The 26,954-nt window shown below is 45.2% G+C and overlaps 1 protein-coding gene across 2 annotated transcripts in view; it reads left to right on the plus strand.

The window, feature by feature from the left end:
- The window catches only part of LOC139640679 (speckle-type POZ protein B-like), a 57,320-nt gene extending 33,531 nt beyond the window's left edge, over positions 1-23,789 (plus strand). Inside the window, exons 4-8 of one of the 2 annotated variants that reach the window (XM_071514864.1) lie at positions 2,492-2,759; positions 3,854-3,975; positions 9,993-10,144; positions 17,713-17,840; positions 23,721-23,789. In XM_071514864.1, the coding sequence (XP_071370965.1) occupies positions 2,682-2,759; positions 3,854-3,975; positions 9,993-10,144; positions 17,713-17,840; positions 23,721-23,780 (540 nt within the window). In that variant the 5' untranslated portion in view covers positions 2,492-2,681 and the 3' untranslated portion in view covers positions 23,781-23,789. The remainder of the gene's footprint in view (positions 1-2,491; positions 2,760-3,853; positions 3,976-9,992; positions 10,145-17,712; positions 17,841-23,720) is intronic. The other variant, XM_071514865.1, reaches the window with a different exon arrangement.
- Positions 23,790-26,954: the final 3,165 nt, after the last annotated feature.

Raw genomic sequence — 26,954 nt, forward strand, 5'->3', positions numbered from 1 at the left:
ACATGAGGTAAAACTTGTATTATCATGAAAACTAAACTATAAATCTGCTCATTTTAGCTGTGATTTTAGTCTCCCATAATCCTCTGTGTATGTAAATAGTTTTGATGACATTTTCCTGTTTTCCTGGAAATCCAAACTATTTACATACGTCTGGGTTCTTCATCTAATAGTTTGTCTGGACTGTTACTAGCTACATCTTTATACAATTGCAAGACACTCTCATCTTACAATAAATCACATTGTTCTGTGCTTCTATGTATCTATGCAACATGTTGTCTGGCTGCTAATGTTACTGTATTCTCCACAGAAGAGATTAAGGCATATATTTCTGTGCAGAATCTCTGTCTGTATTTCTGTCTCTAAGCATCCTTACCTTCGTCCTAATCTCCACTGCTCCTCATCCCAGTCGAGGGACAGCTGTGAGGTGCTGATGGAGCCCAAACAGCTGGATCAAACACTTCCACTCCAGCATCCTCTGGCTGCCTTATCTGAAGCGCAGCGCCTCCATTACCGCCCTACTTTGTCTTTTAATTGTCTTTGTGGGGGGAAACGCAATCACCTTAACTCTCCGCCCGGCGCACGGTGTAGTGTGACAATATTTATTTTCTCGATGCCGTGTGTATTATCACCTATTAGTCATTCTTCCCATTTGCGCTGTCATCGTCGGATTCCCGTGACAAATGAACTGTCTGAAGACATTTCTGCTGGAGGAGTCCTATGATTAGCACACATCTCCTCCATCTCTCTGAGTTGTTATTGCCGCGTTTCTCCTGCCGCTGTGCTCTTGATGTTTGTCATGAAAAGGAGAAAAAAAAAAAAAAACATCCTCAGCTTTATTCTGGTTAAGTGTCATCTGGGTCTATTTAGAAAGCTGCGAGGCTGTTAGCAGTGCTGCCAGTGTTGTCATGTTTTCTTAAAGTGATTCCCCGTGATTACTTGGTATTGGCGGCGCACTTTAAGGGACAGGATACAAGAAAAATGGTGTGAGATGGCTTAAGAAATGCCGTGAAACGGAGCCCCGGCGATGACATACACACACACGCAAACACACACACACACACACGCATGTGAAAATTTGCGTACACATCCTCACTCACTCACATAGACTATAATTAATTGCCAGGAAGTCTCAGGTAATTTAAATTGCAAATCAGTGCCGCCTTGTTCTCCCAACTTTTGTGATTAATATTTTATTGTTTTACTGAGCGAAAATGCCACCAGTGTTTTTCATCAGATACAAATAGCACAAAAGAAGAAAAGGGGGGCACTGAATTGAGGAAGATCAGATCCGGCAATTGAAAGTTATCTCTAAACATTAATTAAGTCATGTCTGGGTCTGGGGCTGCGGAGGTCTGGGTGTCGCCTCTCCTGTCTCCAATCCGCTCGCTGTGACAGAGGTCTCTCTCTCTCTCTCTCTTTTTTCTTCACCCCCTCTCTCAGTTCTCGCCTTGTCTCTCCTCGCTCTCACTCTTATACCCAGTTTCTGCCAAGTTTTCTCAGGTCCTGAACTTCTCTTTCAATCAGCCACTAATTAAGCAGCGGAGTGGAAGGGTTTCTCTGGCAGGAGATTGGGGGGGGGCTTGCAGGTTGAGTGAGAAAAGCCAGAGAGAGGAAGAGATCGTGAGACCTTGTGATGGCTTAGGTATGAAATGCGTGGAGAGGAACTGAGGAGGAGCGAGGGATGAAATCGGTGGAAATGAGAGATGGGAGCAGCAGAGAAATGAGGCTTTGTAAGGAAATCGTTGAATGTCCCTTTTTCTTTTTTTTCTAAAGACGGTTTCAATCTCAAGAGACCGCTAATGTAAAAACGGAAGAAAAATGAGACAAAAATAATGAGGAAGTTTCCCTTTCTCCACATAAAGAATGTGAGAGGTGCCGTGGCCATGGCGGTGTAAATATCAATAGCGGCATTTCAGAATGATAAAATCCTCGAAGTGGGCACTTGTGTAAAAAAACAGCGTTGCCCTTTCTTAGTCAGTATTGCCTTTTGAAAGTAGCGTGTGACCTTGTGTGTGTGTGTGTGTGTGTGTGTGTGTGTGTGTGTGTGTTTGTGCGAGCAAGTGGAGACTGGCAGCTTGAGATGAAAGTCTTAAGTCTTGCCCTTCAATGAGAGCCACGGCGGACGGACGCAGACTGGCTGGAATCAGATGGCTGGCACAGCACTCTGCTCCTCTCAAAGCAAAACAAAGGCGAAACCGCGCACAGATAAAGGAAGGCTTCCCTCAGTGAGGCAGAGCGTGTGCCGCCGCTGTGCTTTGAATGCCGGAGCCCCTTTGAAAACAAATGAATTCTGAGCCGTTATGTCCTACTTACTGGGAAATACCGCTCAATTAGCCTAACCATTCAATTAGGATTTGCCTTGACACGCACACACAAACACGGAGACGTATGCACACGAGCGCACGCAAGGTCACAGTTTTCCATAATAATGTGCTTCACTGGCTTTAAAGTTATGTTAGTTTTTAATGACTGTGTTTCTGTGTCCTGACAGGAGGCCCGTAGCTGTTTGGGTGTCTGGACATTCTGGTCTGCTGGATTCGTCTCTCTGCGGCTCTCTGCGAGGGAGGTGTCACTTTAGGGGTGGCCAGCTTGAGTGATCGTTGGCCCTCCCCTCGCCACCCCACCCCACCCCTGGCTGGTGCTCAGGCCCCACTCAGGTCCTCTCTGCATCAAGGCTGGCAATGTCCAGAGTCCCGAGCCCCCCTCCCCCGGCGGAAATGTCCAGCGGCCCCGTGGCTGAGAGCTGGTGTTACACTCAGGTGAGGAGAGACGAATGACCTGTGTGTGTGTGTGAGAATGGCTGTATGACTTAACCTGGGCCATTTGGCGTTTGCTTTTATTCCAGGCGCCACACAGTACCATGAGTGCATACATTTTGAGTATGGGTGGCCCCACAGGGAATTCAGTCCCCACCCTTGGTGAAAAGCTCCAAAATAAAGGGAACATCAGCATAAATGGTTTTGAAGTAATAAATATTCTGTGACATTTTCATATAAATAAATTCGAGAGAGCACCACCTATAGGAACTCCAAGGAAAAAGGATCTTACAGATTACCACTTTAAAAGGGAATTGGAGGGATGTGATTCACTACGAGCTGCCAGAAGATAATTGGAGGGGCGCAATACCATTTTTTTCTTTGAGAAACTCCATTATTTTGTGTTTTGTAGATGGTGGTGGTAATCACCAACCATCTCACGCCCTGTTTGAAACTGTCGCATAGTGTTAAATTGAGTTGACAGTGTCTAAGACAGCCTTCAAATATGGCTTACATTGTTCATGAGCAGCTAACCTGGAAGAGACTCCTTCTGTCAAGACAGAAAAAGTTGAAGGTGTTCACTTGGAGAGGCTTTGTATGTTATCTGACTTGCGCTGTACAGTGTGGGGTTGAATGGACCCCAACCACACCTGGAAAAACCACCCTGTCCGCTTTCAATATTATAGGCCTAATTTGTTTCTCACAAAATCTCTATTATCATTATGAAGGTGTTTTCTTTGTTTTTGAAGGTTACCTATACTGTGAAAAGGTGTTTGTTTCAGCCAAAGCGGTACAAGCCCCGCTAGTTCAGATAGCACCCTCCTGTTAAGAGCAAGGTATATGAAGTTTTTCATTGATGATGTCTGTTTTTTCATCTCCTCTCTATGTCCTTGCAAACATTTTTTTTTCTGTTGCTGCTTTTACAATATCCTTTCTTCTTTCCCTCCGTTTGTTGTCAGTGTTTATTAAGATGAAAGGCAGTTTTGATGTGCGGTTTTGAAGTCCAGGCTGACCAAACACCACTTACCCATATAGAATAGATAAATATATAAATAAAGAGACCTAGTTTCATCCCTTGCCTGTCTGTCTCTGCCCAGATCAAAGTGGTGAAGTTCTCCTACATGTGGACCATCAACAACTTCAGCTTCTGTCGCGAGGAGATGGGAGAGGTCATCAAAAGCTCCACCTTCTCCTCGGGAGCCAATGACAAACTCAAATGGTGAGTGGAGGCGGGGTCGTCCCAGCTATTGGATACTGAAAACGCAACGGAGAACATTTTCTCACGAAGCTTAAACCGTTTCACTTCAATTTCACACTATATATGCTATCAAGGGATTATCCACTTGTTGCATTTAGTGGCAGAAAATTGTTTTCAACCGATTAAATCCGGCAGCAGCCATGTGCTTTTTGAGCAGAAGCAGAGAGGGTAGCGGGGATGACCTGGAAGCGCCTGCGCATCTGGAGTACACATGATACTTAATGAGTTTTCTCTATGCCGATATTGCTTAAAGGTTATCTAGTGTGTCTTCAGCTGGTTTGTGATAGCGCTGATGTTGACTTGTACTATTTTGATTGTGTTGGACTAACAGAGACCTTGTTTGACTTTCATGGCGCTTTGTCTTGCTTAACTTCAATTCAGTAGAAGATAGGATCTTCTGTACACCACATGGTGCAAGTAGATGGGCTCAGTGTGAAAGATGCAAAACATGAAAAATACCAGGCGAAATGTATCTAAAACACAGTCATTTTAAAACAAACCAAGACAGGGTGAGATTGGACAGCTTACATTAGAAAAAATATGCCACTGCTCCATATCAGCAACAGCATGCATGTATGAGTAAGGACCGAATTTGTTTTTCTTGCCTTTATCTGTTGCTAAGCCATAGTTGATCATTTGTGACACATCTTGGGCATATTCTTCAGCAAAAAAAAGAAGAAGAAAAATGGCTTTTAAATTTCACTGTTCCATTTCTTTTACCAAATCAAAAATGCTGGGGAAAATCAATAGACCTATCAGAGCCGTGCTGCTAGGCCACTTGCCCTCTGCTCGCTGAGCTGCACTCAATCTGAACCTGCTTCTTATCTCAGCTCTGCCCAGCTCAAATCAAATCAGTAATATGTGTTATGTGCAAATTAGATACAGACAACCAGGACACACACATAAACTAAGTAAATATTTTGTGTGTTTTTGCATACAGTCAAAATATAGGATAAAAAATGTTCTTCTTGCCTTCAGTTGGGCTCATGATTTATTGCTGTAGATCCACATAAACAGTGATGTTGTTTTTATTAGTCCTGGGCTAGACTTAAGATAAACTTGCGAGGCTTTGATATTAAAGTCTTGAAATAAAATGGCGTGCAACTTTTTTTGTTTCATGTCGGCAGAAATGTTTACAAAGAGCAGGAAGACACATGCAGTATCCTTCACAACAACAGGCCATGGTACTGAGATTCTGAAGGGGTTGAAAGTAATGACTGTAGCCTCTGGTGAAATAACACGCAACAATGGGCCCGGGACAGGCAAGTTATCTGCTAAAATTAGGAACAAATGGAGAAGCACAAGTTCAGAGAGAAAAACTGGGCTGTTTTCAAATGCCATGTCAACTTAAGCTGTTTTTCAGGCATTGTGCCATTACAGCCTGCTGTAAGAGCCTAACCAAGACTGCCTACCTGCTTTTTCATCACATCTGGGCGAACGTACTTCTGACAGTTCCCTTCTAGCCCGCTGCATCACGGCTCACTTACAGGAGCATTATTGCTTGTTTGCTTCATTGCTCACATAGACGCTTGTTAGCGCACTGGGGAACCACAATGCACTGCAGGTCAGCCAGGCAACTTTTGGCCTCACAGCATGAGGGCACAAATTAAAATGATAACAGTAATGAAATAGTGTATATGGAGAAATTAATATGGACCTGGCATATAGTCTAGGTTATCTTCCATATGATGAAGAACTACAAAATGCTCCAGCTGGTGCTAGTATGCAATAGGAAGTACCAGTACACAGAAGAGTAAAAATGAGTACCGCCCCAATTCAAGCACTGCCATTATCCAATAGTTTCTGACAGGGGCCATTTAGTTAGACAAGTATTGATCGTATTGGACAGTTGCCTACCGCAATTATTATACATTATACAACAGTTAGTTCCGGTCGAGCAATCTGATTAGACAAGAGGCACTCTATGTGCTGATATACAGTATAACAGCACTGGGACGCTGTGCTGTATGTATCACTCCGCTTCACAGGTTGATTAGGCTGCGTTCACACATAGCGTTATTTTGTGTGGAGAAAGCTCTGCCTGGAGCGCTTCTTGTGAGGAGAAATAAAAAGCGGATCACGACAATGTCATCTGATGTTAGCTGAGTAGCTGGCAAGCTAACCAGCTGGTTAGCACTTCTAGCAGACAATACAGTGTTGTGCAACAAACAAATGCTTACCAGATATTCCGAGTACACGTCCACACTCTAACGCAAATATGGATACATTTGACCTGAATTATGAACGGTCGGCCGAGGCGGAAGATTGGGAAGAAAGTAAGCTGAAATCGTCTGTGCTAACCTCAAAGTAGCTAGCTAGTTTGCAGTTGGGAAACTGTTTACCTGTTGCTTGGCAACACTTGGTAGCGGAATCCTGAGGGAACTGTTTTTGTTGGCGACAAATAACAGACAAAAATCATCTGGGGCCGGTTGCACCAGCTGGACGTAAAAAAGTTGGGTGTAAGCCCTACGCCGGGTTTAGCTACGTCCAGCCTTGTGATAAATATTTACACCTGTTGCACCATCTAAAACTACGACTAGGCGCAGCTACGCCCAGCGTAGACGATGCGCGTCCACGCTGACACATTCTACCACAGTGATAGTTGCCACTCCATTCACGTTGGTTACAAACTTACATTTACTTGCACCAACGATTAGATTAAAAATGACTGCTGAGCCGAAGAAACGACAATTAAATTACTCTGATTGTGAAACAAGAAAAATTATTGAACTGTACAGTAAGTATATGCATATTTTAGTATGCAAACAAAACAATGCCATAACTAATAAGAAAAAACAAGACGTCTGGCAGAAGATAACAGCGGCAGTCAATGAAGCAGAGAGTGGATTAGGAAGTCGGACAGTCGACGAAGTTAAGAAAAAAGGGCCAGGAGACACTCTAGCCTGCTCAAAAACCCCCCAATGGGTGGGGGACCCCCTCCTAAAATCTCACCATACAGCACTATCATCATGGATGTGTTTGGAGACGACTCGCCAGCTTTCAACAGGCTAAGAGGCTGTGACACTAGTGCCAGCTATGTAGACCTAACGGAAGAAAAGCAAGTTGAAGCTGGAGAACGTTTTTCTTCCACATCAAATGCAAGTTCATCACACACCAGTCATGAAGGTAACATGGCCTCTTAAAAATAGTAATAAATAGTAATAGTAATAAACCTGTTTCCACTGGGTGTAAATTTATGAAGCAAGTTTTATTTTAATGAAGCTGCATCTCTTGCAGAGGATCCCAACCCGCCTTCAGCACCGCGGACAGCTCCGGAAAACACAGCAACTGTAGCTGCTCGAAGGGCAAGAGATCCAGACCTCCAATCTGTGTTACTGGAGAAAGAAATTATGAGAGTGGAGATGGAGACGGAGAAGTTACGGGTGGAAAAGGAGAAGCTTGAGCTCGAGAAACAGAAACTTCCCTTAGAAATCCAGCTATTAGAGCGAAGGGCCAGCTACACGATCGAGCTACCGTCCCTCCTCACACACTCTTGCCAGTGCGCTCTCCCTCAAGATGCGTGCGTCATGGGTAGACCCAAACCACCGCGCCACCACATCAGTTAATTTCATGTCTGCATCGCACACAACCTGAACATTGAACAATTGAGTGAAAGCCTTTCCTGTTCACAAAAGGGTACTCGTTTTTAGATGGTGCCCGGATGCGCACATGAGTACCATCAATACAACCAAAAATACCGGGTATGCCAGAGTCTCTGCGAAATCTCTCCATGGTGTGTGTGGCCTCCTGCCGGGTGGGTAGATGAACATACCGGTGAGCCCGATCTTGAAGGGCCAGAGAAACTCGTCGTATCGCCCGGCATGCTGTACTTCTGCTTACATTCACCATATCAGCGACTGTATTTTGGAAAGATCCACTGGCATAAAATCGAAGAGAAATTAGCACCTGCAGTGCTGGGGACAGCGCTCCGTTCCTATCTGTTACATGTTGCAACTGCGGTGATAACTCGTCAATTAATTCAAACAATTCAGCCCCGCTGAAACAAAATCTCTCAATAAGTTCTCTATCTCCATATATATCCAGAGGATTGGTGCGATCTCTCATTACTCTTTCACGCCTGAAAGCCCGCTGACCGTGTTGCCTGTATATTAGATGTGCCATTGTATCAACTTTTTTATTGTCACCTTGGAAACTAGTCAAGGCTTTTCACTTACACCTACCTTTGACTAGGTAAGATTTAGTCTCAGACGTAGCACTACGATGGTTCAACGGATATTAATTCTTTGTAGGGCTTAAGGCGCATTTTACGTCCAGCCTAGTCTTACGACCGGGTGTACGTCCAGCTGGTGCAACCGCCCCCTGTTGTCTCAAATTACCATTACTTGATGAATAGCTTTGTTTATACAACTGTTGTATAAAAGCTATATCACACTCGAGGTCATGCTGTTGTACTGTATATCAGCACAGCTGTGATTATCTTCGACACTCAGCCTGCGGCCTCGTGCCTACGACCGAATCACAGCCGTGCTGATATACAGTACAACAGCACTCCCTCTCGTGTGATATTGCTTAAGTATTGACTGGTGATGACCCTGCTTGGCTGATATTGACCTGTCTGGTCTGTGCATAGAGTTCAGAGGAGTGCAGAACCTGGGTTTGTCACTGTGTTTCAGAAAATGTTAAAATGTATTTACCTCAAATAGTTTCACAGACGGCTGGCTAGGGCTGTCAGTTGCCTCTAAAAATTCAATTAGACTATGAATTGACTGTAATGAATCAAACTCGACTTGAATATTAATGATAAAATTTACATATTATTGACACATGAAAGCAGAGCGCAGTGAGTTCTAAACAAATAGTCATTCTACCCGGAGTTGATTCACGACATGCGTTTTTTTCTGTTATTCTGTTTCTTGAAAGATTCGGGTTGGTGTTTTGTTTTAAATTTTGAATGATTGGGTGAGTCATACTGCGGTAGGCCTACTTACCGGTGTTTGGATACTGGGGTATCCAAATATCTTCCAAAAATCACTTCTTAAATTAGGAGGGGTATTTATCTCATTGTCAGACTGAGTGTTTTCTGCCATGAAAATGCTGTTTTTGAGGCATCCGACAGGTTGGGACTCAAATTCATTATGAGTTTTTGACATTCAACTGAAATTTGAATATTGAAACTGGCAGCCTTACTGGGTTCCAGGTGATTGATAGTTCAGTTGCATTATAATTTAGTTTGTGGTCCATATGGCCAAGTGGCATGTTAACTGCTGTATATATCGGCCTAATCAATGCTGCTAACAAACCATGTTCCAAATACACTGTGCTAAGCTATGAGTCAAAATGCTCTTAGTAAATATACAGTATACAATATCAATAACATTTTAAACTTAACCTTGACTCAGCCTTAGCATTACAATGAGCGCAGCCACTCTTGCGTGATTACTTTAGAGAAAATATAAAGTTTTATGCAGAGTTACAAGAAAGAGTTGCTCAAATTTCCCGACATCTTTGTATTGTAAGGGAGGGAGTAGGGTGCATTTTCCTTGGGACAACAGATCTGTGGGCAGGTTAGCAATTCCCCGACTCATTTTTTTAGGTCAGGAAAGCGAGCGAGGAAGCTGATCCCTAGTCAGGACCCTTCGCTCTGGTGCAGATGAAGGGGCGTGGATTGAGCCTCTACATGCATGACAGCCACTCGCCCTGCTGATCCTGTTATTGATCGGGAGCTAGCGAAGTTCATAGGTATTGTAGGTGGGAAGAAGCCCATGGATCTGACTGTAAAAACATCAATTCTCAACACCAGGACTGGAAAATTGATAATAATGGTCTTTACAGAATAATTCTGAAAAGTCTTCCTATTCAGTAATGCTCTGTGTAGACAGTGGGAGACTCATTGCTAAAAGAATAATGTCGTTGTGGCTGGCAAATATGAAGAAAAATGTTTCTGTGAACTGAAACATCACATTACCTCTTAGCTGTACCCGTCTCATCAGGCTGTTTCTCCTTTCTCCCTCCCCCAGGTGTTTGCGTGTGAATCCTAAAGGTCTGGATGAGGAGAGTAAAGACTACCTGTCACTTTACCTGCTCCTGGTCAGCTGCCCAAAGAGCGAGGTGCGCGCCAAGTTCAAGTTCTCTATCCTCAACGCCAAGGGAGAAGAGACCAAAGCCATGGGTGAGTGGGAGCCGCTCGGCCCTAACCGCTAAGCTCTGCACTCTGAGACGGATACATGTGGCCTCATTTTCATTTTCTCTCTGACTCATTGCTGCTGTCATTTCCCAAACCTGTCATTGGAAGTAAATTGGAGGCCATAACTGAGAAACCATTTAAGTCTAACCTGTAAAGCGATTTATGTTGAACAGAAAATGGAGGACATCTCAAAGTTTGAAAGGTTCAAACTTTAAAAGTCCTGTCATACCTGTGTCTCTTGGGTGAAGAAATTTGCGAGCGTAGGTGGTGGGGAGTGTGTCTAATACTCCAAGTGTGTCTAATAATGTGAGGTGTCGATAGCCATATGGGCATGTGTAATCACTGCTGGTTGGATTCATTTCCTGTAAATATATAATTCAAAGTAGCGTGGGGCAATTTTGATTTTAATTAAAAAAGACCCAACCTTTTTAGAAGTCTTCGTCCGCCTCTCTCCCCGCTGATGAATTGGAAACGAATGTGCTTCCAATTCCTGCTTATTTTTAATTAGGTTATGTTATGGGAAGGAAAAGCAAACTTGTGTGGAATTGAATTAGCGAGGGCCAGATGTGACCGCTTCCTGGTTATCAGGCTTTCTGGCTGCCTCCCTCTCTCCCGGTACCCCGCAGCATACTGTACAGGAAGAGTGGGGGGAGACGGGGGGAGGGAAGACGGGGGTGGTGGTGGTGGTGGTGGTGGTGGGGGGGGGGACGGGGGGAGGTAGGGAGAGGGGAGGTGGGAGGCGGAAGAGTGTTTGAATCGGAGGCGTATGCAGCGAAACTGTGTACAACCCCCTGCGGTGCAGGTTGTGTAGAAAGGGAAATCATTTTTCCTGCTGAGAAACATTCTACCGTGTGAATTTGACCCCCCTCCCCCCACACACACCTCCCCCAGCCCCCCCCCCCCCCCCCCCCACACACACACACACAAACACATACACACCCTTACTCCTCTCCTCTCCTCTCCTCTCCTCTCCTAATCCCTCATTTGCTCACTCACACCTCTCCCTCCTCCCTCTCACGTTCCCGATGTCACTTTCCTTTTGCTTTATACTTTTTCTTTGTTCCACCTCTCCCCTATAATGTTTCAATACTACTTCTCAGCTCTCAGCCGCAGCCCCGCGAACGCCGAACCCCGCTGCTGTAATTGTGCATAAAGCTTGCTCTACATGCTCTTATACGCTGGCGGTTATGCGGTAATGGGGAGAGGATTTGCCTGTGGTATGAGTAATAAACAGGCCTCGGAGGTGTTTGACTGCACCGCTTGGCCATTTCATGAGCATTTGCTTCCCTAAATGACCCCAGAAGAGAGCGAATGTAGGGAACACTGAGCGAAGTGAAGAGGATCTCATTTTCCTCTCCTCCTCTCTTTTTGTGTCTCACGGGGTTTTGGCTGTAAATGGTGTGCTCTATGGTGTGCACCCACCACCCCCACCCCCCCACCCCCCCACCCCCATCCCATTCTTGCCATATGCCCTCCTCCAATCTTCCCATCATCCCCCAGGGGAGACCTGGGCCCTCCACTTTGCTCGCCCTGTCGCAGGAGAAAATTACCCCACTGCCAGCACATTTGTGACAGGGGTTTTAGTGAGCGCTCTGTCTAAGAATATGGCAGTAAAGATTGCTCTATCGGTTCTGGATCATTTAGAATCCAATTTAATCCAGGCCTCTAGGAAAAAAAGGCCAAATAAAAACAAAGTGCCTTAATTAAGAAAGCTGGGTGGACTGTTTATGTGGCATGTCATCGCTCGGCCTCTTTATACATTCAGTCCCTATGGGGAGGCTTTTTAATACAATGCATATTAAGGCTGAATACTTTTAACAGGTATGGTTAGGCAGAGGGATGAGAAGATTCACAGTAGAGAGGAGATAATCAGTAAAGAAGGAGAAAAGTTTTGAAACCGTAGTGAGTACATAATATTTGAAGTCTAGCAGAGCACCATTGCTATCGCAGGCAGATGTCAAAATCTGAGTGATGGAATTCCTCAGCGCCGAGCCGAAGAGCTCAGGAGCTGAAGTTTGTCTTTGAGGTGTCTGTTTGAGTTTCCTGTCTTTTGTAGCTTTTGGATGAGGCAAACCTCTCACTTAAAAGGTAGTTTCTGTCATTAATGCAAAGCATAGCCTATATACGCAATGTATAATTTGCTCTGAGCCTGGATAAAATTTGATTTGTGTTGAGGTGTGGACTGGCGTGCGCATATCGAGAATAAAAGTATCCCTGCAGTACGCGTAGGAGGTACGAATACAGTCCAAGATTTGAAGGCTGTACTGTAACTGCAGATTTGTGGGTTTTGACTGGTAAACCTTGTCATTATCTGATGAATCCTGATCCGCCGCATCAGTCAGCCCTGGAGCCCCCCACTAGAGAGAGTGTGTTTGCGTCTGGATCCTCTGATGGTCCATGCTTGCTAATGGAGATAGATTCAGGCTGCAGTGGCAGCCCACCACCCCCTCCCCACACCGTACTCCCCTACTCTCAGCTTGGCCACATCATTTCTCTCTCTGGCTTAATGTGCTGGTTCTCTCCTCTGAGACTGCCGGGCGGGTTGTAACTTGTCTCTCGACACCCCCCTCCCTCCTCCCTGTGCAAGAGAAAGCAGCTGCCCCCCCGCAGACTCCTCTTCTGACAGCTCCGAGAGGAGAGATGGAAAGTTCTCGTCCTCTGCCGCAAGCTGTTTTGTATTCAAATAGTCTCCTTGTTAAGTCTCCCCTCCAGACAGTGTTTTTTGTTGTGTTGTAGCCAAAGGCTAAGTGAGCTTATGTCTGTATGAGTTGGCCGGAGAGTCTAGTTACAGCAGGATTTTGGTGTGGGCTCGTGTTTTGTGGCTGTAGAGATTCAGTGCTTTTTGTTGTTTCAGTTAATTGAAGCTCTGGTACCCAGGCAAAGCTTCAATTAACTGAGAGAGCTTGTCAGAGACGGTTGCCCTCAGTAACTGATGGAGGTGATCAGGCATTCTGTGTGGGTGAGCGGAGTATGGCTAATGGAGTAGAAGTTATTGGACAGTCTTTACATAATCAGATGGTATTGACATTGGTAGAAAGAACGTCAATAGACATGTTTGTGCTGACACTAGCTTATAGAGCTCAATCTTCAATAAAGATTAGATTTTCTTCTCAAAAAGACTGTGTGTGTGTTGTGCATTTGAGTGTGTATGTGTGGCTGTTTCTCTGCCTCCCTGCGTGTCAGCCAATGTGAGTTAGTGTGTAGAAGAATTGCATTTTTTAACTCAGATACTGGCGAGAATGTAAATGAATGTTCTCATAAATAAACACTTTTATAGACCGAGGTGTTGTCAGTTGAAGGCTAAGTGCCATTGTAGGCTAAATGCCGCTGTAGATCAATTGGTTTTGAGGGTTTGGGGATTGGATTAGAGCATGGGCTGTTAGCGGTGGTGCCGTGATTTTGATAAAGATATGTACATGTGTGATATGTATATGGAAGACGGAGACAGCAGAGTGACAGACGGGCAAGGAGAAATTAGACGGTAGCTGTTGGACCGGCGTGGCGGTGTGAGTTAGCGAGGCCCGCACTGTTGACTCTGGCTGCTGTGTCGGCTGTTACTCTGCTACATGCCAGCTCGTCTTCTGGCGACCTTCTCGTTCTGCGTGCCAGCCGTGTCCCCGAGCCTCCGCCTGAATATGGATGCCCTGCTCACTAAAACACCCTGGCATCACTCCCTCTCTCCTCTTCTCCCCCCCCCATCTCCAGCTCAGGCTTCCTTTTTTCTCACCTTCCCCTGTCACCTTCAGTCTTTTTTTGTCAGAGTGAGACATTTCAGTCATCTATAGGCTACCTGGGCGCTATAAAATTACATTGCGGTGTGATAATACTTTTTTCGAAAATCATCTCTGTTCTTTATTGAGCAGCATCTAATTAAAAAAAGGAATTAAAAGTTCTATTATTGTGAAAATGTTACTGCAAGAATAAATCCCTACATTTTTCACACAACTCCCATAATCCTTCCTTCTTACATGCAAATGAGGTCTATATGTCATCACCACAATTGCGCTGTGGGACTATACAGAATTTGTGGGAATATACAGTTTCTCACTCTCGCTCACTCCATCCTTGTTGGATATCTCAGTTGCTCTCTCTCTTTCTCTCTCCATCTCTCTCTCTTTCTCTCTCTCTTTCTCTCTCTCTTTCTCTCTCTCTCTCTCTCTCTCTCCCTCTCTTTCTCTTTCTCTCAACATCCAGCTCTTTTTGGTATTCTGCCGGTGCGGTTGCGCTGCAGCCACCTTGGCCAGCGTACTGAAAGAGTGAGCACCAGCGGTCTGACCTGCAGTTGATTCTCTGCCAGTGCAGGGTCTGACGCCCCACAGGAGATGGCGGCATGGCATTAGCTGAGCTCAGCACACACACACACACACACACACCCTTATCATCAGTGCCTATAGTGCACACACACTCACACACACAGGCACCTCACTTTGATGGGTGAACACTGGAGAACTCACACCTCTCTCTCCATTTCCCTGGCCTCTGTATCTTTTCGCTGCAGCTTCTTTCACCTTCTTTCCCCACCTCCTCCTCTCAGCATGCCCTCTCTCTCTCTCTCTCTCTCTCTCTCTCTCTCTCTCTCTCTTTCTCTTTCTCTCCATCTCTCTATGTCTCTCTCTCCTTGCGACCTCCCTCCTCACACCCTAGTTTAGCTCTCGACACTGCCAGAGGGGAAGTCCTCACACACCACCGCTAGTCTTGTTTTATACCCAAATAACACCACTTCACAAGGAGATTCGGTGCCTTGGGACTTCATCTGGGTCTCACATGTTACGTCTTATCAGCCATGTTTAAAGGACACGAAAGAAAGGTGAAAGACAGTAGAGAAAGAGAAGAGCTTCTTAAGACCTTAAAAAAGGCTTTAAGCAAATGCAGGCACCAAGTCTTCTGCTTTGTGTCTACCCAGCCACAAACGGTACAGTACATAGCACGCCAAGGCCACAGAAGTTTGACTCTCCTTTCAAACCAGATAGGCTTTGGTTGAGAGAGCTTTGGTCTGAAGACTCAAAGCGTCTTGACGGAAACACTCCCTTTCTGTAATATACAGAAGGAAGAGGGAGAACAATGAATAAAGAAGAGAAACTGTTTGGAGTGCGTGGATTTGTAATTTTTGTGTGTTTGCGTGCATGCATGCTTGTGTGTGTGAGTGTGTGTGCACGCTCGTGTCGTATCTGCATGCAGGCATGGCAGTTCCTGTCAGCCTCAGTGCGTACACATTCTCTAGAGGCGGGGATTACAGTGAAGGACCCCCTGCATGAGCAGTGGTGGGAATAACTGCATATGCACTGTACTCGTCCACCAATCCCCTCTCCGGCTCCCTGCGCCCTCGGCTCCACACGGCGGATTTGACACGGGATCTTACAGCAGCATTGACACCCCGTCTAACTGCTCCCCGCTGTGATCTGTCAGCGGGTCTGCTGTTGGGATCTCTGTGCGGGAGTAGCCTGAAGGGAAAGTCGATTGAGCTGCTCGAAGGAATCCAGCAGGGCCGTACGCGTGTAATGTGCGTACTGCAGAGCGCAGAGAGGTGAGGGCCTCTTGGTCTGCGGCGACCTCCTGACCTATAGCCTGCTTCAGCCTGGCGGTTTACAGGAGTCTGAACTAATTCATGCCCTTTGGCCAGAAATTACCGGGTCTCATGGAGGTTTATAGGCCCCCTTTATACCTGGCATTAACATGTGAACCGTATACGGATTATGTCCAGCTGCAGCTTGTCTGCAGGTCCTGAAAAGTCTTAAAATGTCTTAAATTACAGCATCTAAATTTAAACTTAAGGCTGTAAAGGTTCTGAATACAGTTAAATACAGTGTTTTAAGTCTTGAATTAATTTTAGAGGTCACCAACAGACTGTTGGTGAGAATTTAGCCCAGTCAGCCCAGTCATGCAGCCATATATATTCTGCACAGTTGTTTTAATTTTCATGTTTATTCAATTGCAAATTGGTCTTATATTTTATTAAAAGGGTCTTAAAAAGTCTTAATTATCACCTGATAAAAATTGCAGGCACCTTGGGATATGACTCAGCTGGATCACATTTACACCTGACCTAAAATGCTCCTCCAGCAAACCCACTGAAGTTGGTTTTCTCTCTTTCTCACCAAACCCAGACTGCCAGGCACATCACTTCCTCTGTAATATCTACGTCCTGCTCTGTCAGCTGTCTGCCACTTGTTTGATTTGCGTGTGCTTTCTATTGTTAATATTCTATCCTATTCTGGTTCTAGTTCATTTCCATTTATGTAGTTGCTTCGTCAGAGTGGCCAAATATGTCTCTGACTGCCACTGGAGGTGGTTTGGGTGATCGGATCTCCTGTGCGTGGGTGAATTTACTCTTGGATTTATTGCGTTTCTGCTCCGTTTGAATACAGTCCAATCATCCAAGGATGCATGATAATGCCCGGTGTAAAGCCCGGTGATCGCAGCTGCCAAAAGAAACAGCTTAATGAATGAAGGTTTCTGGTGGTTCTTTTATGGTATGAGGTGCATGGTTTGGGTCCACTTAACCCTTTACAGAGCAAGGTAAATACCCATAGATATAAAGCCATTCTAAGTCATTACCTCCATCCTGCGGTGAGGCATTTCTACCCTGATAGGAACGGACTCTTCCACACCAACGACGTCTCCATGCAGAGAGCACCAGGGAGATGACAGTGATATAAGCCATGCGCCATGGTTGTCTGTCTTCCGAGCTCAACCCGACTGAATATGTATGGGAGATCCCAGAGCAGCGCCTGAGAAAGCATTTTCCTCTCATCAACAAAATGGCAAATGATGTAATTTCTGAGAAGAACGGTGTCACATCCCTCCAATGGAGCTCCAGTTACTTGTAGAATCCATGTGTATACGCCTTTATGTCCTTTTTATTGGCAATTAGCTTTAATTTGCTGTGATCTCTGCCGCAGTCGTGGCCCGTAGCCTTCGTCACGGCATTATCGTCTGACCTTGTGTGCGAGTGTTTGTGACTGCTAGGTGAGTGTTCATGACTCTGGCGATTGGTGTGACCGCCCCCACAGTGTGACTGTTGTACATGCAAGAATTCCAGCACCTTTTCCTGCGTCTTTGTAGTGCAACTGAGTGCTACAGAATCCTTCCTGCCACTGTAAGAGATAATTGGCACTCCATAAACACATGATAATTGGACTGCTTTGATCCCTGCAATTTCTCACTTCCTGGCCAAAGAGGCACAGCGGTTCTGTCTCATGTTTACCGCAAGTCTTTATGTGGCAGTGAGAGGATAGAGAGAGCGAAAGAGCGAGAAAGAGAGAGAGAGAGAGAGAGATTCTGTTTTCTTCTGAAGTGTTAAAAGCTCCCTGCAGGCAATACTTCCTGCATCCAGCGTTTTTCGCCATTGTTTCTCCAGTGCTTATGGCCATGACTCATAACACTGTCTCTCTCGCACACGCATTCTCACGCACACACGCACTCGCACACACACGCACACGCACACAGACACGCATACACACACACGCACACACGCACACAGACACAGAGCTTAATCACTTTACGAAATTCACCACATAATCTTGTTTTTCCTTGTTTGTCGATGTGTTTTTCAGAGAGCCAGCGGGCGTACCGATTTGTCCAGGGGAAGGACTGGGGTTTCAAAAAGTTCATAAGGCGGGACTTCCTGCTGGACGAGGCCAACGGGCTGCTGCCTGATGACAAACTCACACTCTTCTGTGAGGTAGGCCCCCGAGCCGCGGTAGCAATTTTCTCCACGTTACACTGCATTTCTGTTTTCTGTTCCACAGGGGTTTGGTGGAGGATAAACTCACTCAAACTCAGATTAACCCGCCCTCTTATTTGTAAAACACAGTTTATCCTCTTTTTTTTTCTTTTTTTTTTTAAGCTGATGGAAATCTTTCCAATAGAAATTCATAGTACTGCACACAGTTATAGCAAAAATGATACTCCTGATTATTTTGCTAGATCACAATTGTTACGCTCAATAGTTTGAGGAACAAAATTTGCAGCACTTTTTGCATCTTATGTCAGAATCTTGACTTTTTACAACTGCAGTGCACATTCTGAATGAAATTAATTTTTTAAAATATTTTTTTAATATTGCCATGACTTGCAATGATTATTTACTTAGGAGCCCGAAATCGTGATATATACAATTATACATGATGAAATCTGTAGCCCTAGTATATATTGCAATAATTAGTATCAGAATAATTTAAATTACCACAGAAAAGAAGATAAATAAAATAAGAATAAATGAATACTATTCAAATATATCCTTTTTGTTTGTATTATGCATGGTTTTGCCTTGCGGTGATCACAACTGTAATTCATATTTCCACCCGTCTTTGTATTCATCACTACTTCACCGCCCGTTGTATGTTCCTGTTAGTGAATAATGTATGTTTTTATTGGTAGTACATAGCCTATGGGTTTAGATCTCTCCCTCGCCACTTACATACAAGCTGATTGTCATTCAGCCGGCATGGTGGCTTGGCTCTGATTCCTGTGATCCGATGCTGGCTGCTGCTCCTCATTGAAAATTCCCTTGTCGTTCCTCAGCTGTAACACAGGGGGCAGCAGAGGTCAACTGTCCTCTCTCCCTCTCTCCCCTCCGCTGCTCGTTCTCTAGCCAGGGAGCAGAGAAGAGGTTAAACTTTCTGGATATGTTAATGCCTTAGTTGTAATGCATGCACCCATAAATGTTTAAAAAGCATGGCGGTGGCTGTTTAAAACAATTCTAATTAACCCTGCGGGTATGGGGGAGAGGATGTCTTGAAGTTTTCCCTTTTTGTAGCGGAGCGATGTGCAAGTCTGTTTAAAGTGTTTCCAAACTGGGCTTATTGACAGAGGGGTAGGAGGGGCAGCGCAGCTTCTCCAGAGCCATGTGGGATAGAGGGGGGGGTAGAGCCGTGTGTGTGTGTGTGTGTGTGTAGGAGTATCTTTTGCATATATTGTGTGTGTTTGTGCAGGCATGTCTCATCGGGACATAATTTTGAGGATGAGACCGTTTGCTGGTGAGAAGTAGCTGGAAAAGAGAGGGATTAGCTACCTTGACAAATCCTCTCACTGAATCCAGCCTTGTGTATTCTACTCTACTGTAGCAGGGGGAGGTGGGGTGTGTGTGTGTGTGTGTGTGTGGTGGTGGTGGTGGTGGTGGTGGGGGGGGGGGGGGGTTGCTGGTTCAAGTCCTCGGTGGCCACTTCCTCCTCTGTAAATATCTCGCCTTTCTGTGGTAATTACCCAGCTCTCGTAATGAGCGGGCCCCTGCGAGTGTAGTGTGGAAGTGGGGCGTCGTGTGAAATAAATGATGAGGTTTGCCCACAGTGAGGTCTGGAGAGCGTTTTTCCACCGTCACATGGGCAGGACGGTTGGCGGCGGTGGGTGGTGTGGGTGGTGTTTGTGTGTGTGTGTGTGTGTGTGTGTGTGTGTGTGTGTGGGTGGGTGGGTGGCGGTAGTAAGAAAGTGTGGAATGGTGTTTGAATCTCTCTTCCTGGTTCTTTTCCATGCGAGAGCGAAGCCCAGTGTTTACCGTCAGAGACCTGGCTCCGCTCTCGTCCAGATGGTCCCTTCCTGCATCTGAGAGCCCGGCCGCCCCAGAGCCCAGCGCTCGCCTCCCTTCCTCTCTCTTCTCTCATCTCCTCCTCTCCCTCTCTCTCTTTTTTTTTCTCCCCCCCCCCCCCCCTCCATCTTATCTCTCATTCAAACCCAATCTCCTCCTCCTCCTCCTCCTCATTCCTCTTTCCCTTTTTTTTTCCAGCGATTCCCTCCTCTCCTTTCATCTCTCGCTGTCTCTCGCTCTCTCACTCAAGCATCACACTTTTTCCTCTTCCTCCGCCCTCACCTCACCCCCATGTTGTTCGCCTCCCTTGCTCAGTCTCTCTTCTTTTCCTTCCTTCTCTCTTCCTTCCCCTCCGTCCTTCGCTTCCCTTCTTTTTCTTCCTCTTCTTTCTGCCCTCCTGTCTGGTGGAAGTGTGTAGGTGTCAAAGAGGCTACAAGGGGAAGCCGGATCACTGTGAAAGGGGGGATGCCGGCTGAACCTTTCCCACTGACCCCTGGTCCCTTTTCCTTATTCGCTTGCCTCCGGAGACATTAGTAATTCAAACTTAGCACAGGGAATCTGGCTACACATCATGTCGGAGAGGGCCCCGAACAACTCCAGCCATCGTTCTCTCGCTCTCTCTTTCTCTCTTTCTGTCTCTCTTGCACTCGAAGCCCTCCCTCTCTCCCACCCTGCCAAAGCTCCTCAGACACCTGCAGGTATTTAATGAGGAGATAGCTCCCATTAAAGGTGCTGCGTTGGCTGTCAAAAGAGAGCGTGAGGGACAGAGAGAAAGTGAGAGAGCGGGGAAAGGGAGGGAGGCAGGCACGGAGAGAAGAGATCGAAGGAAAGGCCTCCTCAGAGGAAGAGTTGGGCACACTGGGTGGCATGGAGCAACGGGGGTGTGGAGAACAGACAAAGCGGAAGAGGAGAAATAAAGACGATATTGGATGAAAAAAAACAAAAAACCCCGGGATTGTCTGGATTGGATGGATATAAATTTGAGGGTAATGTCTGAGACAGAATGGGTTCATGTGGATGAGACATATTTTTCCTCCTTTCCTCATTTCTCCTCTAATGAGACACAGTGGTAAAGGAGGTTAAATCCTCTATCTTTTTACCTCTCTTCTCTCTCCGCCCTCTCTCTCTTTCCTGACAGCGCTGGAGGTAACCTCTTGCTCTAAGGTCAGACCATTATTACACGGCCGTGATACTATAGATAATGCAGATGCTCTGAAAGTTTTAGAGGAATTCTAGACAAACGTGCAGGTCCTCCAGCTCCCAGCTGATCCAACTCTCTGCGAGTTAACTTTGCGGCATCGTGATTTGCCTGCAGGTAGAGGGAGTCGTGTTGACTGACACCGCAAGGGTTACTACTCTGGAAGTCTGTTTTGATTGACTAAAGGGAAAGGGATGGGGTTGTTTTGGAAGGGAGAAGTTTATGGGGAAACTTATCTGTCAGTCATCTTAAATTGGCTGCTGAAAAGTGGAGGAACACGGTAGTCCACCTTTAGGCAGGCAGAAGTAGTGTCAGAGAGCTACAGCTGCCGGACACATCGGGCTTATTTCACAGAGGAAGCCGTCTTTTCTCTCTGTGGCTTCATGAGGACCGAGGAGGATAAACCCCCTGATGATCTCTCTATCCGCCATGCCAGTCCTCAAGGCAGCGACATCCATATAGCTAAAATATCACTCTGCTTTTGCCACATTACTCTACCCAAAGACTACACCTTGTCTGTCTGCCTTCCTCTCCACTAGGGTTATGCTGTTATATTGGCTTGCAGATATATGTGGCTGACATTGGTCTTTTATTAAAAATCGCATATTGAGTTACAATCGCAATCACTGTCTTCCACTTTTTGATACGAGGAGATCGGTCACCGGTGGGAAAATCCGATGAGTGATGGTGTGAATGCCACAGGGTGAGCAAAGAATCTGTCTGCACTGTTCTCATGACAGTTTTATAAAGGTCTTATAAAGTTCTTGATATTGCCAAAGAAAAAAAAAAGTGCGGCAAAACACATACAAACTAATGAAGTTTGTAATTTAGGAGCAGGAATACAAAGTGCAAAATTTCTGGTTTCAAATTGTAAGAAGCATTCATGGGCAAGTGCCCAACTGGAACCCATTGAACTATTGTTTTTATTTTTTTTTTTTGGAACCAGACTGAACTCTCCTTCCCCGTAACTGTTGCCATAATTCATTGCAGAGTACACAGAGGAAGAGCTGCAACTGACTGGCTGAATTGGCATTGATTTAATTCTCCTTCCAATTAAGTTCTGAACCCTTCTGAAATAAATGATTACCTCTTTAATGTTATCTGGTTTGATATGTAAATGAAGGTAGTAAGAGGATCTGAGAGGAGGCAGATGAAGAGAGTTTTCTCTCAGTGTCTTTTTCCAGGTACCACAAATGTCATTGTGAAGTGTGGCGGGAAAAAGAATTGCAGTCTGCTCCCAGTGTATTGGCATCAATTGAAAAGCTGTGAGATATGGCCTTCTGCTAGATAGATAGTATCTTCCCTTTTAAAACATCTAAAGGTTGTCTGGATCAAATTACACCCAAGCTTAAGATATTATTCACCTCCAGCTCGGTCACAGTGGTAATGGTGTTATGTGCGGCGCAGAAGAAGAGGCAAAGAGCCATTTAGTTATTATTCATTACAGTATGGTATCTAGCTATGCTCCTTCCCTCTCTGTGTGAGGCAGAATAGAGGCAGAATAGAGGACGAGAGCGCATGTGTGAAAGTCAACGCCCACATTTGTGAACCGGAAGGTGAGCCAGGGTTTTACTGTTGATTGGTTTATCTTCAGCGCATACACAATCTTTGACGTGATTTACCGTAATGCATTCCGACGGGCGCCTTGGCTAACGCCGGCCGGTCGGAGGTCTTTACTTTACCGGCTCCTCCGCCGCGCCCCCCCCGGGGCGAGGCGGCGGCAGGAGAATAAATGAGCGGGGTGCTGACGTTCAGCTGTTTCCTCCTCTTCCTCATGGTGTTAGTGCGGCGCGCCTCTCCTGTCGGTGGGTAAGCACTTTGCCGGGTGACAGCACCCATCCTTCACAGGGCCCCGCCATATGCCGCGCTGCTGTCAGAGGAGACGACTGCAGATGCTCCAGCTGCTCCCTCCCCACGCACTGAGCGACACACATACACGCACCCACCTCCGAGAGGAAGAGAGAGGGATAAGGAGACGGAGGGGGGGAGAGATGGAGGGAGGAAGGGGGTGCGGGGAGCGGTCGAGGGATAAAGGCAGAGGACGGAGATCTGGAGAGGGTTTTGTGTGGGCGAGGGGGGTAGACGAGGTCGGATAATCTTTTATTGCTGTGAAATGAGGTAGAAGTGTTTTTTTTTTCTCTCACATAAACAGAACTGGTGGTAAAAGTGAAAAAGGTACAAAAAAAAGTTTGAGAGGGGATTGGAGACCTAATCACAGAGATGGACAGACAAATGAGTTAGGGAGAGACGGAGAGGAAGAGAATAAGCAGATGCTTTGAGCGCCGGCTTGATCCCTCTTGCAACGGGACTTTTACCATGATAGCTCTTTGGCAGCCATTTTTGAGCCGCGGCGGATCCTTTAATTGATACGCTTTTGCACCAACACCACATCAACAGGTCTTTTAAATCCCATCAAAAGCCCTTTGCGTCTCCCAGAGTAAAGACAGCAGAAATTGAAGCAAGCAACTTTAAACACTTTATTTATTTATTTTTTTTGGTCCAAACATTTCCTTCAAGCACTTTAGATCCAGGCTCAGAGTCTCAAAGCTATCAGTTTAGTGTCTGTGATCTTCCAAAAGAGAAAACAAAACTACTTAAAAAGGGACCCAAATGGCTGGTGCTCACAGACGGCATGCAGAGGCTCTTGCTCGTTGCCAGTGGTGATACGTGTGTGTGTTTGTATGTGTGTGTGTGTGTGTGTGTGTGTGTGTGTGTGTGTGTGTGTAAGAACAAGGTTGGCCAGGCATAACACACTTGGCTGTGAATCGGGGTGCGGACCAGGACGCTCGTTCAGCAGCTTGACTTCAAATCATGCATGAAATATGCCTCTGTCTGTGCAGATCCACCCAAATACCTCAGTGTCAGTGGTAGGCCCGCCTGTCTTTGGACCAAGCCATTGAAATGCACACAGCTGGGTCCCTGCACACAGCTGCTGAAATGACCACTGTTACAGATGAACAGGTACGTACAGTGGTGTGATTATGTATGGGCAAGGATGAATTGAATTCGCATGAAGACTCACCGAAGTCTGTTGTAAAGTTTCAGGTCACTGCAAAAACATATCCAGCCTTAACAAGACATTTAATTTAGTATTTCGTTTTTAAAGTCTTTAAATCCACCCCAAAAGACTTTCACTCTTCACTCTTTCACTTTTAAAAAAAACAGCTATTGGCGATGCACCTTGCATTTATGGGTCCATTTTGTTATTTGGTGGTGTGTTTTTCTTATTCCTGCGGATAGCTGGCCAAGCGTAGATGATGTGACGTCATGTTGAGATATTTCCAAAACAGCTACAGTCGAGTTTGAAAGCTATATATATATAAACTATATAGAACATCAGTGGTAAATGCTTTTGCCCTCAGTGCCTCAGAATCAAAGAATAAAGTCTTCTTTCTAGACTAAGCCTTTTGAGCTGACGTTCAACAGTCATACAAGGAGAAATCCATTTGTAGAAGAGGCAGAGAGACCAATTTCTCCACCGACTGTAGCCTCAATAGACCAGAATGCAATACAGGCACAAGACATGTTCCATTTTGAGTATGGGGTGCAACTCTTGCTTTTTCTTGCCTGGAAAACTCACTCTCCTGCTCTTGATATCACTATCGCTATTAGTGGTGGGTCAGTTCACAAATCAATTGTTCATTTGAATGATACTTTAAAGTGGTTGGTTTGCCTAAGGAGCTGAATCGAAATTTCCAAACAGTTCAGTGTCCGTGTTTGGACTGCGCTCCATACAGCTCTGAGTGAGCGGGCCACAGCTTGTGAACACAAAACAACCCTAACCCAAATTATTGGCGATGACTTCAATGCTGGCTGGCGACTCTCCAAAATAGACGTAATCAACCACAGTCGCTACAAACTTCATAGCCCAAGCGCAACTGTACGATTCGTTTAGTTTGTTCGGCAGTTCAGTTGCTAGTGCGTGGATTAATAGCTCAGGTGCTGAATCGACATCTTTCGTTTCAGACTGAACGAAACTGACTGAATGGGTTGTTGATTCACTACGTTGGGCAGCCCGAAAGAATCCAGTTAGTTTAAAGAATTGGTCTTCCCACCACAAAGCGCTTTTACTCGCTCCTCCTACACGTAAAACCAACAAATGGATGCATGTTAAAGGTCCCATATCGTGTAAAACAGGAATTCCCTTGCCTCTTTGATTATAGAGGAGTTAGATGTGCTATTTAAACATGGTGAAAGTATCAAAATGCATGGTCACCAACTAAATCCACACAATCCATATTAGAAAACTGAGTCTCTAAACGAGCCGTTTGGATTTCTGTAACTTTGTGGCGTCACAAAGGTTCACTCATTATGATTTTTGTAAGAAATAATAGACTAACAAAGTGTTTTTTTCAAAGCAGTTGAGCGGTTGTCATTGTGTATTTACCGGAGAGTTTTCCCTGCCTCTCGCTGTCTGCAGCTGCCGTGTCTGCCGTGTCTCACATTTCACTCTTGAAACAGTTAGCCAATCAGAATATATTAATATTTATTTAATATATTTAATATTAATGAGACTTAAAAGCACAGCAACAGAAACAGCCTGTTCTTGGTAAGGCTCAGAGAGATGCTGGAAAATGAACATGTAAAAATGGATTGAGAGTGTATTTGGTACATGACACCACACACACAGCTTTGAATGGACCTCAAGACATCATACTATAAAGCAAGGAATCTCTGTCTGTATGTGTGTCCTTCGCATATCTCGAGAACCATTCGTCTGATCTACTGCACACTTGGCAGGTGTATTGCTGCGGACCCAAGGGCGTGCGGTGTCGAGTGTGAAGTTGGATGAGCGGTTCTCGAGAAAGCTGCAAGGAGCAGTACTGGAGGCCAAGCAATCAGCCCGGTCCGAACAGGCATGTTTTGAATGGGCACTGCACTAGTAAAATAAAACACTGGAGAGTGTAGAATATGGGACCTTTAAGGCGTGTTCCCTGGGGGTTGTCAAAGGCATTCTGGAAATGTAGGAAATCACTAATTGAAGTAGAAATAGAAGAGGCGGATTACACCAAAAAAGTAAATCGTAACACCACAAAATAGCTGCTGGAATGCACTGAACATCACAGATGATTCATGTTATATAACAGTATAAGAGCATCCAAGAGTGGATATTTGCTTTAAATCTTATTTCCCTAAAACAAGTGAAAGAAAAGTGTCAGTGGGGTGAAATAATTCCACTTGTTTCCACTGTTGCTGCAAATATATTCAAACCAGGTGGATCACACTACTGGTGTCAAGATAATATCACTTGATTCAGGGAAATTTGTTTAAGAAGTTGATTTGTACTGTGGAAACAATTTAAATTATCTCCCACCTTGGCAGACTTGTTCACTTGTTTAAGAAAATAAGATTTTAGACTCAATGCAAAAATGATTTTGTGCAGTGATAACTAAAGTTTATCTATAGAGCATTGTTTGCCTTCATAAGACAGTGGGTAATATCGAAGTAGCATGGACTGACTATACACCCTCCAGTACAAAGGCTAATAAAACATTTCACAATGGACTATGTTTTATTTTTGTCTAAAGGCTTTGATGTTTGATGTTTGCTACCCATGTCCTATCTTTTGGTGGTGATCACTTGTTAGTCAGTGTGAGTTTCTGTAGGTGGCGCTCTTTTCTCTGCCTGTTCAGCCATGGTTCAGCCATCGCCGCTCATGCTAACCACCCAGTCCTCCTTCTCTTTATTCCAAACACACTGAAAATGTAAAATGCATGACTTCCTGGGCACCAGAGGATTTTCCCAGGAAAAAACATACCAGACAGCGGGCGGTTAGAACAGAAACTGTTAAAGCCCTCATAAGCCGGCTACAGGTTGAATCACCATTGTGTTATATAAATAGATAATGGAGAGTAGAAAACCCTGGCTTTTTTTTTTTTTTTATGTGAAAATGTCACAGATTATTACTTTAAAGCACAATAGTAAATCACTTGGATGAAATTAATGGCTGCAACACAAGGGGGTGAGTTTTAGAGCGTGTGAGTTTATCGGTGGAGAAGGTCGTGGGGTCAGATCTCCGCCCCGGTCCTTTCTCTGTGGAGTTTGTGGAGTTCCCATTGGCATGAGTGTGTTTG

Source organism: Centroberyx affinis, unplaced genomic scaffold (genome assembly GCF_046629955.1).
Source record: "Centroberyx affinis isolate AG114_WGS23_722 - 3 ecotype Tasmania unplaced genomic scaffold, CSIRO-AGI_Caff_v1 ptg010217l_1, whole genome shotgun sequence".
Taxonomy (NCBI): domain Eukaryota; kingdom Metazoa; phylum Chordata; class Actinopteri; order Beryciformes; family Berycidae; genus Centroberyx; species Centroberyx affinis.